Here is an 18,166-nt window from a genome sequence, read left to right as displayed (position 1 = left end):
CTCCCTTCCCTTCACTCCCCCTTGTCCAATCCAATGAACTTCTATTCTCCCCCCAATCCTTATTGTGTATTAACACCCACATATCAGAGATAGCATTCTGCCTTTGATTTGGGGGGATTGGCTTATTTCACTTAGCATGTTAGTCTATTAATTCCACACATTTATCAGCAAAAGTCAGAAATTCATTCTTTTTTATGGTGAAGCAATATTCCATTGTGTCTATATACCACATTTTCTCTATCCATTCATATGTTGAAGGGCACCTAGGTTGGTTCCATAGGTTAACTATTGTGAATTGACCTGCTATAAACACTGATGTGGCTGCGTAACTGATGCTGTAGGATGCTGATTTTAAGTCCTTCAGGTATATATCAAGGAGTGGAATAACTGGGTCCAATGGTGGTTCCATTTCAAGTTTTCTGAGGACTCTCCATACTGCTTTCCAGAGTGGATGCACCAATTTACAATCCCACCAGCAACGTATGAGTGAACCTTTCCCCCCACATCCTCACCAACATTTATTGTTATTTGTCTTCTTGATAATTGAATTATCAAGATGGAATTTCAGTGCAGTTTTAATTTGCATTTCTCCAATTGCTAGAGATGTCCCTTTTTTTTCTGATGTTACTAATCGTATGAATTATTTCATAATTTCCACTTAGAAATTCTGACAGCTCATCTGGGGAAGGAAATATTGTCATTTTTGAAGCCTCAATTCTATGCAGAAATGTAGTAAAATCCTCCTAAATATTCTTTGGACCTTCCAATTTTATCCTCTTGTCAAGTTACTCCTTCAAAAGCACAAAAACAAAGTGGGCTAGAATTCTAATGAAACTATTTAAATAGAGTAGGTAAACTTTTTTATATAAAGGGGTGTATAGCAAATATTTTGTGCTCTGGAGGCCAAGAGGTAATGTAAGGCGCTGGGGTTATAGTTCAGTGGTCGAGTGCTTGCCTAGTATAGGTGAGGCCCTGGGTTTGATCCTCAGCACCACATAAAAACAAACAAACAAACAAACAAAGTTATATAAAAAAGACACAATGTAAAGGATACTATAAAGATAATTACACAAAAATAAAAATAAATTTCCACTAATTTTTAAAAATAAATGTTTGATTTTTTTAACCTTTATTTTATTTTGCTTATTTTTATGTGATGCCAGGAAATGAACCCAGTGCCTCACACGTGGCAGGCAAGTGCTCTACCACTAAGCCACAACCCCAGCCCCTCCACTAACTTTTTGACAAAAATTTAAAATAAATATATGTGAGTAAAAATTTTTTTTGGTAATACAAGGTCTACTAATGAGATGGGATGGGAGTGAGATAACATTTTACTTAACTGAGATTTAAAAAGTTAATGTATATAGAGCTATATACATAGCTCAGTGGTAAAGCACATGCTTACCATGCACAAAGCACAGAGCATGCTTTTTGATCCACAGCACCAAAAAGGAAAAAGAAAGTTAGTTCTCCTTATCGGTTCTTTATCACCCAAATTGGTTGCAAATGTTCATGTGTAATAATGATCTGAGATTTCATACATGAAAAAATACTACTATCAATCCATAAGCATAAAATTTTTTTAATCAATAATCACCAGCTGCTCACCTACCAAAATATTATGCTTCCAAAATCTCTTGATGTGGATTTTGCATAACGAAGAGAGTTGCCCTACATGTTCCAATCATGACAGAACCCTTTTTTAAAGCATATGGTTTTAAATGAGCATATTCACTGCTTTGAAAGCACTTATAGAATTTTATTAAATTCTTTGATATTTGCCTTTTAGCATGTCATTATACAGCAGTTCAATCACTTCCAATTAAAGGTTATGTGGAAGCTCTTCAAATGCACAGTTCAGTGGATTCTGAAATATGGAAATCTCCTTTGCACTTGCAACAAATAAAAACCGAAAAACATTTCTGGAACTATAGGTTGGGCTTGGAAATTTTAACCACTACACATTTCTTTTGTTTAGCTTTAAACAGTATAGAAGTCCATAAAGCAGCTTAACATTACATATAATTTAAATAATGAATCAGTTGTGAAATGACTTTACTAACAAATAAGTTTCATATTTAAGAATTGTTTTACCTTAATGCATTTACAATGAATGCATTAAGAAATCTCAAGACTGTCGCAAGGCTAATTTTCAAAGTTTTTCAGTGATTGGTAATAGTGATGAATGGGTGGGCTTTCTTTTTTCTTTTTCTTTTTTTTAATATTTATATTTTAGTTGTAGTTGGAAACAATACCTTTATTTCACTTATTTATTTTTATGTGGTGCTGAGGATCGAACCCAGGGTCTCACTCTATCGCTGAGTCACAACCCCAGCCCCGTGGGCTTTCTTTTATTTTCTTTTGGGTGGGCTTTCTTATTTAGAAAAATTTCAATCTTGAATATTTAATCCCAAGATCAAAAACTTGAGGTTACTCTGACAAACCACTGAAATGCCAAGGGTAGGGGTAAATCAGAATAATGAGCTAATGTGATGAAAAATTCACAGAAGAGTGACAATAGCTAAGATCACAAGAGTGAATGAAATTCACAGTTGATACTGCTGGCCTAATAACAAATGAAAGATTTAGGTATTTTCTGCAAAGTACATACTAATGACAAATACTTTATGCAAACCTAGTGATAAATGTAAATTGGTTCAACTAAGGGTTTTCTTGCTCCACACAGGCTTTTATCAACATCAGCTATACACATCTTGGCACATTCTACTTCAGGTTTACAGAATTGGTATTTTAACATCTTTAAAAATAGTAATGTCTATAGTTCCATAAAAATCATTCATAAAGATAATTCTTCAGATGCACTTAGTATTGACTTCTTAAATAACAAAGATAATAACAAAGACTAAGCAGCACCTGTAACCATCTGTAACATCTGTCAACTTATCAAGAGACAAGGAATCCACTCAAAATAATTTATTTGCCTTGTTTTTTAAACAATTATTGATGCGGTTCCCACATCAAACAACATTTGATCATATCCCATGTTAGCTCAGTATTAAGGTAGGAGTTAAGGGATGTCAAGATGGTGGAGATGGGGGTACAAGAAAAAATGCTGGCTGGAGTATAAGACCCGATGAGTCATCATGACCCTGTTTAAGATACATCCCATTACCACAACAACTCCCTGCCAGTAAGGGTTTACTGCCAATGGCAATTCCTGCAACAGGTTCTGTATTCTAATTAGGTGAAAATAAAGTAACCAAAGGGAATAAATGGGACAAGTACTTCAACCAGGTCTGTATGGAAAGGACATAGAAGCACAGCTCAGGATATAAGACAAGGCTTGCCCAAATATTGGGGTCTTGAGCCAGTCTCTTCGGCTGAGTCCACTCCACTCACTCTAATGAATATTAACTTTCACTTTCACAAAATACATGTTCTGCCTGTTACTTCTGCAGACTTGCTCAATTCTTTGTCCTGGATGCCAAGAACCTGGATCCCCTACTAGACACCCCACCAGTATCAATAGTACCTATTTAAAAAATCCCAATAAGTGAAGAGTATATCAAAATTTCTGGTGCTATCTGACCCCAATATGTATTTCTTCCACTGAAATTAAGTGTTTTACTTCTGTGACTGTTAGGTGCAGCATACTTATGGTAGTCAACAACTGTTTGCTTCTTCTGAAACACCAAAGCTCTTAGATACTAGGATTTACTTATTCCTTTGATACTTTTTAAAATGCCAAACCAATGACTTAAAGGACTTGGATTTTGCAAGAAAATCTACATTCAATATGTAGATAAATGACTACTACATATTCCAGTCCACAAGTACCTCACATATATTCCTTATTCCTCCCAACTGGACCGGCTAAAAAAATACACAAATGTTTTCAATTTTGACAAGAAAAGAAATCAGCTGCAGAAGGTCACTCACTTTCTTTGACAGAATTAAAGCTATGAGAGTACCTTGGAACTTCAACCAAGGGCCAACTGAGAGGATTATTTAGACTGATAGGTTAGCAAGCAGTGGGTAAACTTTGTAAAACAGTTCAACCATTGCCATCACACAAAGTGACTAAAACAAACACCCTGACCTTTAGAGTTATATACTGAAATATTTACAGATGAAAAGATACAGTTTCTGGAACTGATTTGAAAGTAATCCAGTAAGATGAGGGCTCATAAGAGAGAAACCAAGTTGGCCATGTGTTGATAACTGTAAAGCTAGGTTATTAATACTTGAAGGATCACTATACTTTCCTCTGTACTTCTGAATATATTTGAAATTTCCCCACTAAAAAGGAAAAGGCAAAACAAATTTTGAAGTCAGAATATTTCATATTTAGAACATTTATAACTGTGTTAAAAGCCACCAAAGCTCGCTAAAAAGATTTTTAAAAGACACACAATCTAATAGATAAGTGAAAAGAAAATGTAAACAGATTAAAAGATAACCAACCTCAATAGTAACCAGAGAAATTCAAAATTAAACAAGTGTCATCTGCTACCAATCAATGCACAAAAAGTTAAAATACTGTTAGTACATAGCATTGACAAGGGTACAATAGGCACCCTAATATTCTATGAGTGTGATGTAAACTCAAGAATAATTCTTCAGGATCAATCAAATTTTAAAATTTCCATATAAAATTTGACCCTAAAAATTCTGTTATTAACAGTTCTATATAAATATTCACAATAGTCTCATGTGTAAAAAAAGAAAGTGGAAGTTGGGGGAGATAGATGGGCTAGGGATATAGCTCAAGTGGTAGTACTCTTGCCTAGCATGTGCGAGACACTGGGTTCAATTCCCAGCACCACAAAAAAGAAAAAGAAAAAAAAAATGGAAAAAGTCAGATGACATTCAATAATTCACCAATGTATTCATATTCTTTTTTTCTTTTTGGTACCAGGGATTGAACTTAGCTAAGTATGCTTAACCACTGAGCCATGTCCCCAGCATCCTCCACACCCCCCTTTTTATTTTAAGATAGGATCTTGATAAGTTAGGACGGGGCTGGAGCCGTGGCTTAGTGGGACAGCGCTTGCCTAGCATGTATGAGGCACTGGGTTAGGGCACTAGGTTTGATCCTCAATACCACATAAAAATAAATAAATAAAGGTATTGTGTCCATCTACAACTAAAAAAATATTAAAAAATAAAAGCTGCCACTGTGATTACAGACATGCACCACCATACCTGGCCATCAATGCCTTCTTTATAAAGTTAAAAAAAAAAATTGTAAAACATGAATCCCACTCAGCTTTTTAAAGATAAATAATATATATTTCTAAATATAGAAAAATAGTTATTACACTGACATCTATAAAGAATAAAATGCACAAGCATAAGTATATATTAATTTAAAAATGCAATGGAAATAGATATACACCAGTCATCTCCAGGCAGGAAAATAAAAGAATATTATAGAAAATGAAAGGAGTCATCTTATTCTTTTTGTTTCTTTATTCATTTTTAATCATACTTGTGTCCCTTTTATCATTAATAATACATATTTATGTAAATTAATCAATTCTCTAAGACATATTTTACCTTATCCTAAATCTAAACTCTAAAGTTATTTTGTTACTAAACTACTACATTGTTAAGTAACCTCAGAGTCTTATCTGTATCTGTATCTCAAGCACCAAGCACAGCTTCTTGTGGGTGTTTAATAAATATCTACTGAATGAATTAATTAACGTGGTAGTTAATAGACCTTTCTGTAAGAAAGCAGGTATCTTCTATTCTGTTACATCTATCACAAGTATAATCTTTAAATCAAATAAGTTTTAACAGTCCTTTAACTTATGAAAACCACAAACTGTGGCTTCTCTTCCTCTCATCATCTTTAAAAAGCTACCAAGAAAAAAAAATAGATCCAGTTTTTCATAAATTAAAACCCAAAATGAAAACAGGTGATTGCTGGAACCAATAAAGCCAAAGACACAGGATATACCAGCACTAAAGAGTGTAGAGTTATCACAAACATGATTCTTACCAACAAATTACTTTTTTAAAAAATATATATTTTTCATTATAGAGGGACACAATTCCTTTATTTTATTCATTTATTTTTCTGTGTGATGAGGATTGAACTCAGTGCCTCACATGTGCTAGGCAAGCACTCTAACACTGAGTTACAACCTCAGCCCCCCAAATTACTTTTTAATTAACTTAGCTTTAAGTTGAATATACTTACGTTCTCTGTATTCGATTTCTGCTTCCTTACGAAGTTTCTTCTCTCTGGCAAGAGCTTCAGGGCTTCCCCAAACTTCCAAGGATCTGTTACATAAAAACATTGTCATCACCAATTAACTATTTTAAGGGCTTTATTGTAATTATATTTAAATCTAAATAAACAATATGAGAATCTTTCAACAATGCATAAGGTCTTTTTGGAAAAATACACACTTTAGGAACTTTTCTAATTAAATATAAACAATAAGAGTAACCTCAACAACAAATTTTCTTATACATTCTGTCATATATTTAGGTAACTAGTACGTACTAGTAAAAATTTAGGAAATATAAAATTCTATTCCAAAATATGTCATTTAAAAAATCCTGAATTTATCTGAAATGTGTTTTTATTAATCCCAAATTTGGCTTCATTTTTATTCTAAAAGACATATGATCTTGTGGATGTGTAACCGATGTGATTCTGCAATCTGTATTTGGGGTAAAAATGGGAGTTCATAACCCACTTGAATCTAATGTATGAAATATGATATGTCAAGAGCTTTGTAATGTTTTGAACAACCAATAAAAATAAATAAAATAAAATTTCTCAAAAAAAAAAAAAAAGACATGATCTTGGGCTAGGATTGTGGCTCAGCAGTAGAGCACTCACTTAGCATGTGCAAGGCCCTGGGTTCGATCCTTAGCACCACATAAAAATAAATAAATAAAATAAAGGTATTGTGTCCAACTATAACTAAAAAATAAATACTTAAAAAAAAAAGACACATGATCTTACTTTGCCTCCACATCTGATCTCAAGTACACAGTAAAGGACTCAGTATCTTCATGGGGACTTCGTCGTCTGATTTTTCGGAGCTGTTCTAGATCACTGAAGAAAGGAACATGTTGAATTTATTTAAAGTGCATATTGTTTATAGATTAAAAGGATTACTATGTGTTCTCTCATATGCGGATGCTAGAGTGAAATAAAGGAAAGGGGGAGGAAAGAATAAGATCACATAAAGAACCAATCAAAGAAAGTCTAGTAGAGGAAGGAGAAAGGGAGGCAGGGGGGAAGGCAGGACAGAAAAGGGGAGATAATGAACTGAAGCTGATTTCTATGTATGTATGAGTTTTTCTGCATGAACCCAACTACTATATATAACCATAAAGCTCTAATTAAAATAAATAAATAAATGGAGGGAGAAAAGGATTACTAAGAGCAGATAAAAGCAACTATACTTCTCTTCATCTTAAAAGAATATACTTCATAGCTTTGAAGACAGGTTTAAAGGTGGCATTTGTATATACAAAAATGGTCTTTAGACAGTGAAAAGGAAAAAAAAAAAGAATTATTCTTGATGATCAGTACAGACATCAGAGCATAATGTGTAGAAATTCATTTCCCTTGTAGGTGTTTGTATTTTTTTGTTTATGGGCACACCACTGCTAATCTTTAATGTATGAAAAAAAAAGTTAAAAGTGAAAAGAATATGGCTTAGAGTATCATCCTGTAAGAATTTAAATTAAAAATTTACAAAAGTACAAATTTATTTGATGAAATTTACATATTCATCAAGTCACTGTTAAATATTTTATATTTAATCACTGGTCTTCCTAAGGAAATTTTGTAATAGCAATGGAAAGACCTACAAATAAAAATTGGTGACGAGAGAACGTCATTAAGTTCTAGAAATTAAATCTAGATTTAAAACAAATGAACAACCACAACATGTTAGTAAAAATATTTGGGCCAGGCATTGAAAAAATATACATTCTAACTCACTCTCTGTTACTGATTCACTAAATAAGCTTAGTCTAGAATGTGTGATAGCAATACCTGATTCATTTAATTCACAAAATTTCTGTGAGAACCAAATGAAATATTCTATGTGAAAAAATATAGTTTTACATCAATGTTATAATCAGTTATATTAATGATTATGAAAGTTATGAAATGTATTATAGGAATACTTATTTCTTGATACTATACCACAGGGGATGGAAAAGGGATATATCATCTTGTTTCTCCAGTTAGCCCACAAAGGAGGGAGAAATTTTGAAATCTGTGACAAATACAATTTCAACAAACCATAACAATAGATTCTTTGGTGATACAGAGGTTCTGAAAAACTTGCCTTTGTGAATTTAAGAAGCTGAGAAAGTCTGAATTTGCTCATGCTAGGGCAGAATTCAGTTTAGTAAGTTAATAATTTTAATTTTTGTTGTTGTTTTTGGCAATAGAGATTGTGCCCAGTGGTACTTAACCACTGAGCCATATCCAAGCCCTTTTTATTTTTTATTTTGAGACAGGTCTTGCTAAGTTGCTTAGAGCCTCACTAAGTTGCTAAGTCTAGCTTTAAACTTGCAATACTCCTGCCGTAGCCTTCTGAGTCGCTGGGATTACAGGTGCGCACAACAATTCCTGGTGCTAATAACTTTAACATTTTTGAAACAAAAATATTTTTTCAATTTAGGACGAACCAAGGAGAAATTTTCCACATATGGATAGTAGCAGGTAACACACTATAAGAAAAATATGGCCAGATTGTTTAGATAGGGCACAATACTACATTTAAAAAAAAAAAATATTGTACCTGGGCTTAAGGCAGAACTCATTCATTGCTCTGACTCCAGTGATGAAATTATTCTGAGTGTATTTTGATCCATATTCCCTTTTTTTAAGGACTGCTTTGACTAAATCAAAAACATAGAAAAATATGTAAGTATGCACATTGAAAGTCATATTTGAAGAATACATGTTGATTCTTAAGGGGCCTCACTAATAAATTCCATAGGAAGTTATCATTTTCCTGATGCACCAAATGGCATCAGAAAAAAAAATTATCCAAGTGCAGAATAGGATAGAATTGCACTTGTAGCCATCCAGTTTTTATCTCCATAGTTCATTTGTAATTTATGTTCAAATGCCCACCTTTTTGTCTAATGAATACCTTGTAGCTGTGAAACTGAACTGTCTAAAACATGGAAACAATTAAGTTATTTAGGGTCTAACTAAAAATAAAGTTTCAATTGAAAAAATTATAATCTAGTTCAGTGTTTTCAAACTGTGGGACAAACCAGCATTTTATAAAGTCAAAATAGAATGTAAATGAAGAATATTTAATATATTTAAGAATAAGTACTTTTGTGAAGTTTGATTCAGTTATGTATAAAAATCTGTCTTCTAGGTTAAGGAGTAGTTTGACTTGCAGTCAAAAATGTTTAAAGACACTGGACTATTTCACATACTGTAAACTGTGAAAACTGAAGTAAACTAAGGAACAATTTTATCAATTAAAACTTATGGTAAATTTCCTATTGTCAAGTATTAAAACTGCCATAAAAAGTAAAAAATGGCCAGAGACATCGATAACAAGATACCAATCTGGCATTAATTATATATGGTTGGTGAGTTAAAAATTACACATTCTTCTAAGTTAGCAAGTTCTTAGAAAGCAAGACTTTTATTAGACATGCGACAAAAATAAATAACTTAAGCAAACATCTAAAAAAGCCAGAACAATACAACAAAAACTCCTCATAAGCTCCATTTCAAATTGTCACCTATTTACTTCATATTCTATGCTCTTATCTAGTGATTCCTAGTTTTCTGTTCTACTTCCAAATTGAAAGAACACAATCAAACCTAAAATTATCAATCACTTCAGTGAGCAAAAACACTCCTGTAATAATCCATTAACTACTAAAATTAAATTTAAAAATAAGAATATTTTTAAAAACAAACAAACAAAAACCCAGAACCTTACCTGAGAAAAGTATATAAGGAAATTTAGATTTCTTTTTGCCTAAGTTCCAGGTGTCTAAGCTGCTTTGCTCTAATAACCCTAAAACTCAAAATCACATCTCAGTTTAGAAGCTTCATTGTTTTTTTTTTTTTAATTGTTTTTCTAAATTCCTTCAAAATATCTAGAAATTCCTGTTGTTTATCATGGCCCAAATTACTGTTAATGGGAATCTTGATACCATACCATGAAGGATGTTATTATGAGGGAGGAGAAAAGAGAAACATCATCCCATTGGGATACTGCTATTTTGATACCGATTATTCATTTTCCCAAGTTACCCTAAAAAAGAGTTCTCTTATTTATTTGTTTGTTTGTTTATTTATTTATTTATTTTTCTGATACTGGGGATTAAACCCAGGCTCATTTTACCAACTGAACTACATTCCTAGCCTTCTTTTGTTTCTATTTTAAGCCAGGGTCTCAGTGAGTTGCAGAGAGTGGCTTCAAATCTGCCTCAGCCACTCAAGTTGCTAGGATTATAGGCAAGCACCACTGTGCCCAGCTAGATCGATCTCTCTCTCTCTCTTTGGCACAGGGTACTGAACTCAGGCATTTGACCTCTGAGCTACATCTCCAGCCCTATTTTGTATTTTATTTAGAGACAGGGTCTCACTGAGTTGTTTAGCACCTTGCTTTTATTGAAGCTGGCTCTGAACTCTCAATCTTCCTGCCTCAGCCTGCCAAGCTTCTGGGATTACAGGTGTGCACCACCATACCCGGCTTAGAGGTCTCATTTTTTATTGCCATCTTATAGGAGGGAAAACTAAGGCTCAAATAAGTCAAACTTCCCAAAGTCAAATAACTAATAAACTCAAGAGTTACAAACGGAACCAAGTTTTGTTTGACACCAAAACCATAGTGCTCCTAATCACAAAGAGATACCTCCACAAAACAGCTGCTTTGGAGATGGGAACCAACAGTCTGTTTCACATAACAGAGCTGCAAACAAATTCCTCAGAACTCAATTATTACTAGAAAAGACATACAAGAATGGCCAAACTCTACCAGGATTTGAAAAAGATGTAGCTGAAGATGTTGGCCAACATGCAAAATAATTAACTTCTGTAGAAAATAAGTTTTTAAATAGAATAAATTCTTACGGTCAATCTATTTAAATAAAAGCAAAATAGAAGTATTGCTCTTAAAATAATATAACTATAAAAATCTCCATAAGTTAATGTTATATATTTAATTCAAATCATCAATAAAATAAAAATATAGAATAAAATATATTTACCTCTTACTTGGAGAGGTTCTTGCTTAAGTGGGGCTTTGAGTTCTGCGCCAATATTTTCTGCTGTAAAGTTTATTAAACAAGTTTACATTAAAGGTACTTTCATACACAAACCTATAAGCATAATTAATATTAGCCCAATGAATCTAGCAATATATAAAAAATATCTTAGACTGTGTTAGATTTATTCTAAGACATAAAAAGTAGTTAAACATTAAAAAGCTATCTATTCCCCTCATTAACAAAGAAGAAAAACTATAAAATCATTTCACAAACTAAAGAAAAAGCACTTAATAAAATTCAGTATCGTACAAATATCAAACCCTATTAGAAGATAAGGACAAAAGAAATTTCTTTCAAGCGAAAAACAAACATATAACACTGTATTCAATGGTAAAAGTTTACATGCATTTCTATAAAATAAGAAACAAAAATACAGAGTTTTTCCACTTAAAACAGTTCTAGAGACATTATTCAATGTAGAAAAGATGACTAATAAAGTTTTGAGACAACTGTTTAATCTTCCATCACTCATTTTTATGAATGAATTTTCTTTTAAATGAACTGGAATCCCACCATAGACAAAAGGAAATTCCAGGTCAATTAATTACTTAAATATTAGTGCATTAATAGCCTCATGGTGACAACAGAGAATATTTTTTATCATAAATGGACACATACTGCTAATTAAAATTCAGAAATCTATTCATCAAAGGATTCCATTAAAAATAAGAAAAAAGAAAGAAAAAAATCTCAAACTGGAAGAAGATATTTCCAACAAATAGTACTGACAAGGATTAGAATAAAGAATGAGTTTTTTTAAAAAAATATTTTTTTAGATGTTGATGAACCTTTATTTTAATCATTTATTTATATGTAATGCTGAGAATCAAACCCAAGGCCTCACATATGCTAGGCAAGTGCTCTTACCACTGAGCCACAACTCCAGCCCCTAGAATAAAGAATGTTTAGACTTACCCAGATCAATAAGAAAAAGACAGCACACTAGAAAAAAATGTGAATAAACTTGCACAGAAAAGGAAATACAAATAACTAGAAAATTTATTAAAACCTGAGTGTTTCATTATTAATAGAATCCAAATGAAACCACAGAATGTCATTTTACAACCACAGATTAGGAAAAGTAAAAACATGACCATTAGGGTTTAGAGATGAGTTGCTGCTGTTAATGCAAGAGGTGAAATAATTAGATTATAAGAGCTATAACCTAACCAATGGACTAATCCATCTGATGAATTAGTAATTTGAAAGGACTACTATATTGGGTGGTAACTATAGGTGGATAGGGCATGGTTGAAAAAAGTACATGTCTAGGGGTGTGCCCTTAGGGATTATAACCTGTCCTCCTGGATACTCACCTTCTCTCTCTGCTTCCTGGCTGCGATAAACTGACAACTTTCCTCCACCAAACCCTTTTGCCTTGATGTTCTTCCTCAGCTTGGACCCACAACAAAGGAGCTGACTGACCATAGACTGAACCTCTGAAACCATGAGCCCATGATAAATTTTCCTCCTCTAAGGTGTTCTGGTGAGGTATTCTGGTCACACAGCAATGAAAACCTAAGTAATACAATGATACTACCTAATGTCAGTAAAGGTAGGAGGAAACAGAACCCATTGCTGATAAATTTATAGGCACAATTACCTTGGTTTAAAAAAAAAAAGTTGGGGCTAGGGTTGTGACTCAGCGGTAGAACGCTCACCTAACACGTGCAAGGCCCTAGGTTTGATCCTCAGCACCACATAAAAATAAAGGTATTGTTTCCACTACAATTAAAAAATATTTACTAAAAACAAGTTGGCATTGTCTAATATGATTGAACACAAGCATTAGTTATAATACAGCAATTCTTCTAGGTCAATATATCTGGCTTCAAGAAACCCTTGCACAAGGGCACAAGAGGTATGTGAATGTTCAGAGAAGTATTCTTTTCTGTGTTAAACAGCCCAAATGCTCATCCATAAGAGAATACACAAACAAATCATGTTATATTCATATATCACCTCATATAGCAGTGAAAAATAATAAATATGATATAGTTATCTTTCTTTAGGCCCTTACTATGTACCAAACACTATCTAAGCACTTTACAAATACCAACTCATTTAAATCACACTATGGACCTGAACAGTGCACGTTATAACCATCTCCATGAAAATCAATAAACCATACACATACACCAATAGTTAGGATAAATCTTAGCAACAAAATTTAATGAAAAAATCATACAATAAATAAGTTATCACAACCAAGTTGAAAACAGACAAAACTAAATAGTCTGACATGCACATAAATATGCAAAGCTATATTCTCTGCCTTTTTAAAAAAATAATTTTAGTTGTAGATGGACACAATGTCTTTATTTATTTATTTTTACATGATTCTGAGGATCAAATTCAGTGCCTCAAGTGTGCAAGGCAGGGGCTCTACCACTGAGCTATAGTACCAGCACCCCCTTCCCCCCTTTTTAAATCAAGGGACTGAAACACAAGAATCAGGATGGCAGAAATACACAGGACAAATGGAGATGTGAGAAGAATGTGATCAAATAGCACATGCCTGTAATCCCAGTGTTTTACTGCAAGTTCAAAGCTAGCCTCAGCCACTTAGTGAGGCCCTAAGCAACTCAGCAAGAACTGGTCTCTAAACAGAATATAAAAAAGGGCGAGGGGGAGGGTGCTGGGGTTGTGGTTCAGTGGTAGAGTGCTCGCCTAGCATGCGTGGGGCACTGGGTTCGATCCTCTGCACCACATAAACATAAAATAAAGATATTGTGCCCACCTATAGCTAAAAAAATAAAATATTTTTTTAAAAAGGGGGAGGGACTGGGGATGGGACTTAGTGGTTAAGTGCCTTTGAGTTCAATCCTCAGTACCAAAAAAAAAAAAAAAGGGAAAGTTGTTAGGCTGAGTGATAAATTATAAGATAATGATTTTATTTTCTGACTTACAAATAAAATAATATTATAGTATACCTGTATCAAATATTATACCTGTAAAAAATTTTAAAACATTTTCCTTTATTAAAATTTATATCCTGAGGATGGGAATATAGATCAACAGTAGATCACTTGCCTAGCATGTACAAGGCCCTGGGTTTGATTCCCAGTACTGCAAAGTAAAATAAAATGGCTAAAATTATATTCTCATTCAATAATAAAAAAAATTTTCAGAGTTTAATCACAGCTAACATTTACTCAGCATGTAACATGCGTCATGTGTTTTCCTGTGTGCTTTATGTGTATTTCATTTAACCAGCAGAAAATCATTTTGACATAAGTCATAAATCAAGAGATAAGTCTTGTGAAGAAACCAAAGCACAGAGAGGTCATAACTTCCCCCCAAAGACAAACAGGTAGTACTTTAAATACAAGACACAGTCAGGATTGAAAACCAGGTCATTTTGATTAGACTACACTCTTAACCACTTTCCTATATTTATGTTTAAAATAATATTTGATTTAAGCTGGCATAGTGGTACATAACTGTAATACTAGCTATTTGGGAAGCTGAAGCAGAAGGATTTTCAAGCTGGAGGCCAGCACAAGCAATTTAGCAATCCTCAAGGGATTTAGCTCAGTGGTAGCCTCAGTGGTAGCTCGCCTACTTAGCATGTGTGAGGCCCTGGGTTTGTTCCCCAGTACTAAATAAATAAATAGATTTATAAGTAGGTATTTGTTTATTTTTCTCATGGGAAAAAAAGAAGAGGTTGGGGCTGGGGTCATGGTAGAGCTCAGTGATACAGCAATCGCCAAGCATGTGTGGCACTGGGCTCAATCCTCAGCACCACATAAAAATAAATAAATAGGTATAGAAAATCTATTTTAAAAAAATAAGAGGTTAGAAGTGAATCGTGTTAATAGTGACAAGAAGATCATTGGAACTTTTTGATAAGAGTAGTTCCCTTGGAAGAGTAGGAATAAAAGAAGTATCTAGACTTTCAACAGGAGAGGAAAAAAGGAATCAAGAAAAGGTTGACTGTATTTGACGTACAGGTGAGAGTGATGAAGTACAGGGGGATAAATGTTGGTGTATATAATACATTAAGACGATAATCACATGAACAAAATCCTTGAGCTGATGAGCTAACATGGGATCCAGAATATAAACAAAGTCTCTGAAAACATGTAACGAAATAAAAATTAACTCTGTTAGGGTTTGGATATGAGGTGTCCTCCAAAACTCCTGTGTTAATGTAGGAATATTCAGAGGTTAAATAATTAAGATAGCTGTAATCTAATCAGCATATCAATAATTTGAAATTACCACTATACTGGGTGGTTAACTATGGGCAGCTGGGGTATGGCTGAAGGCAACAGAGGTCTTTGGGGGCGTATCCCTGGGGATCATGTATTGTCCTTCTGGCTACTCACTCTCTTCTGCATCCTTGCAGTCATGAGATGAGCAGCTTTCCTCCTTCCTCCTGGCCTCAGGCTCAGAGCATCAATGTCCACCAACATGGACTGAGACCTCTGAAACCATGAGTCCAAAATAAACTTTTCCTCCTCTAAGTTGCTCTTGTTGGGTATTTTGGTTTCAGTGACCAAAAGTTGACTAAAACACTAAAAGTTGACTAAAAAATATACATATTTATAACATGAGTGTATTTAAATATGGAACACCATTAAGTCTGACCACTTGATTGTGATACATCTATACTTGTGATACATCTTACTATTTTCAGTTTACCATCCCTTTTTCTTTGCTTTTATTTTTACTTCGACTTTGCCATTTGTTAGATTGATCAAATTTTCAATATCTTCCACCCACCCTATCCCCACAATTGCTGGTTGGAATTTATAAGGTTATATTTCTACTATTTAATTGAACATATTTTCTAAGCAACTACATACTTATTCAGTATCTCTACCTTTCTCTGAAACAAGAAAAAAAAACTTTACCACTGAACACTTCTTTCATCTTGGGGGGTAGTTATATAGAGGCAGAATGCCTTTATTTATTTATTTTTATGAGGTGCCCCAGCCCAGCCTTACTACTCTGGATTAAAATTTTGGTATTTAATATTAAAAGAACATTTATTATTTCTATTATCAATACTTAACCTTTTCAACACATTTTATCCATTTCTTATTCTTCATTGTTTCTTTTATATTTCCCCCTGGATTTATTCCACCTCTTAAAGATATATATGCTTTAATAGTTTTCTAATGTGTGTGGGTTGGTCAGTAACATTCATCTTTATATGTGTGATAATATGTTGATTTTGCCTTCACTCTAGAATGATTATTTAGATCATTATAAAATTCTATGATAGCATTCATTTTTCCTCTCTTTCATGGATAATACTCCAAATCATTCCCCCTCTTTTGTTTGCTGCACACTGTTGCACATAAAAAGTCTACTTGAAAAGAGCAACAACTGGGAGAAAAAAAAGAGCAACAACTATACACACACCATTCTCAACTTTTCTCTTTGGCAGTTTTTGTTTTGTTTCTTGTTTGGGTTTTTAAGTTGTGATTATTCTACAAGGTGCCTAGTGTGCATTTCTTTTTACTTATCCTGCTTAATATTCAAAACATACTTTTGGCCAGGCATGGGAGTGCATGCCTGTAATCTCAGTGACTTGAGAAGCTAAGCCAGGAGGATCACAAGTTTGAGGCCAGCCTCAGCAACTTAGTGACACCCTAAGCAACTCAGTGAGACACTGTTTAAAAGTAAATAAATATAATGAAAAAAATAAAAAGGGCTGGGGATGTGGCTCAGAATAAACTGCCTCTGGGTTCAATGCCACTACCAAAAAAAAAAAATAAACACGCGTATGTATGTGTTTGTATAGATATATACGCATACACACATACACTTTTGATTAAGGATTTGTTATTCCCAAATTCACAAAAATTTTCATCTACCAATTCTTATTCTTTCTCTGAAATGCCTATTAAATATAAACTAGAGTTTCATGCTTTTTTTTTTTTTTTTTTTTTTTTGTAGATGGACAGAATACTTTGTATATTCTTATGTGGTACTGAGGACTAAACCCAGTGCCTCACACATGCTAGGCAAGCACTCTACCACTGAGCCACAATCCCAGTCCCTCTGCTTCTTAAGTACTCTTATTTTTTTGAAAATTTTTTTGCTTTTCCCTGCACCTTCAAGTGAATTTTAATTTACTAATTCTCCTATTGACAATAACTATTTAATCCACTTATTTTTTATTCAGTAACTATATTTTCATTCCTAAGATTTATAGCTGTCTCTTATTCATATTTATCTGTTCTGGTTTTATTTTGACTAGTTAGTGTATCAAAACTTTTCATTCTTTTTAATGAATGAGTCCTTCATTTATACTGAGGATATTAAACTTATTTTAAAGCAATTCAGGCCATTATTTTTTAATTTTTTAAAAATATTTATTTCTTAGTTGGGCACAATACCTTTATCTTATTTATTTATTTTTATGTGGTGCTAAGGATCGAACCCAGGGCCTTGCACATGCAAGGCTAGCGCTCTGCCGCTGAGCCACAACCCCAGCCCGCCATTATTTTTATTTTTTTTTTCAGTTGTAGATACAAACAATACCTTTATTTATTTATTTCTATGTGGTGCTGAGGATCGAACCCAGTGCTAGGCGAGAGTGCTCTACCACTGAGCTACAGCCCCAGCCCCTGCTATTATTTTTATTTCATTGAGAATTAGTATATATCTGTTCACCCCCTCTTCATGCTGTCAAACTCAGAACTCAATCTGATCTCTCTCTCTAGAACCAGATCACATATCGCCTGTTTGATAGTTTTACCCCTGGGCTGGGCCGGCAGTGGATAGGAAGGTAGCTCTGTACAAGAGCACTTGATAAGCATGTGTGAGACCTTGGGTTCAATCCCCAGTGCTGGGGGATGTCCTATTCTTCAATTCAGTCTCCATTCCAGCAAATAGCAGGTTTCAGTTAACAGTCTTCTTTCTTCCTCCCTAGACCTGTATCTTCTTATAT

General features: G+C 33.7%; 1 protein-coding gene and 1 non-coding gene across 4 annotated transcripts in view; both read right to left on the bottom strand.

The window, feature by feature from the left end:
- The window catches only part of Slc30a9 (solute carrier family 30 member 9), an 85,009-nt gene that overhangs the window by 53,661 nt on the left and 13,182 nt on the right, over positions 1–18,166 (bottom strand). For 2 of the 3 annotated variants that reach the window (XM_046455732.2, XM_058582674.1), the window contains exons 3-6: positions 11,200–11,259; positions 8,751–8,850; positions 6,950–7,042; positions 6,173–6,255 (exon numbers count right to left, since the gene is read on the bottom strand). In XM_046455732.2, coding sequence (XP_046311688.1) covers positions 6,173–6,255; positions 6,950–7,042; positions 8,751–8,850; positions 11,200–11,259 — 336 coding nt within the window. The remainder of the gene's footprint in view (positions 1–6,172; positions 6,256–6,949; positions 7,043–8,750; positions 8,851–11,199; positions 11,260–18,166) is intronic. The other variant, XM_058582661.1, reaches the window with a different exon arrangement.
- On the bottom strand, positions 1,569–1,707 carry LOC124075322 (U11 spliceosomal RNA). The gene has a single exon (XR_006846005.1). It is a non-coding gene; the product is annotated as a U11 spliceosomal RNA (small nuclear RNA).

The sequence above is a fragment of the Marmota monax genome, unplaced genomic scaffold (assembly GCF_021218885.2).
Source record: "Marmota monax isolate L192 unplaced genomic scaffold, Marmota_monax_Labrador192_F-V1.1 WCK01_AAM20220418_F8-fsc00025, whole genome shotgun sequence".
Taxonomy (NCBI): Eukaryota; Metazoa; Chordata; class Mammalia; order Rodentia; family Sciuridae; genus Marmota; species Marmota monax.
This window is presented reverse-complemented; position numbering and strand designations above follow the sequence as displayed.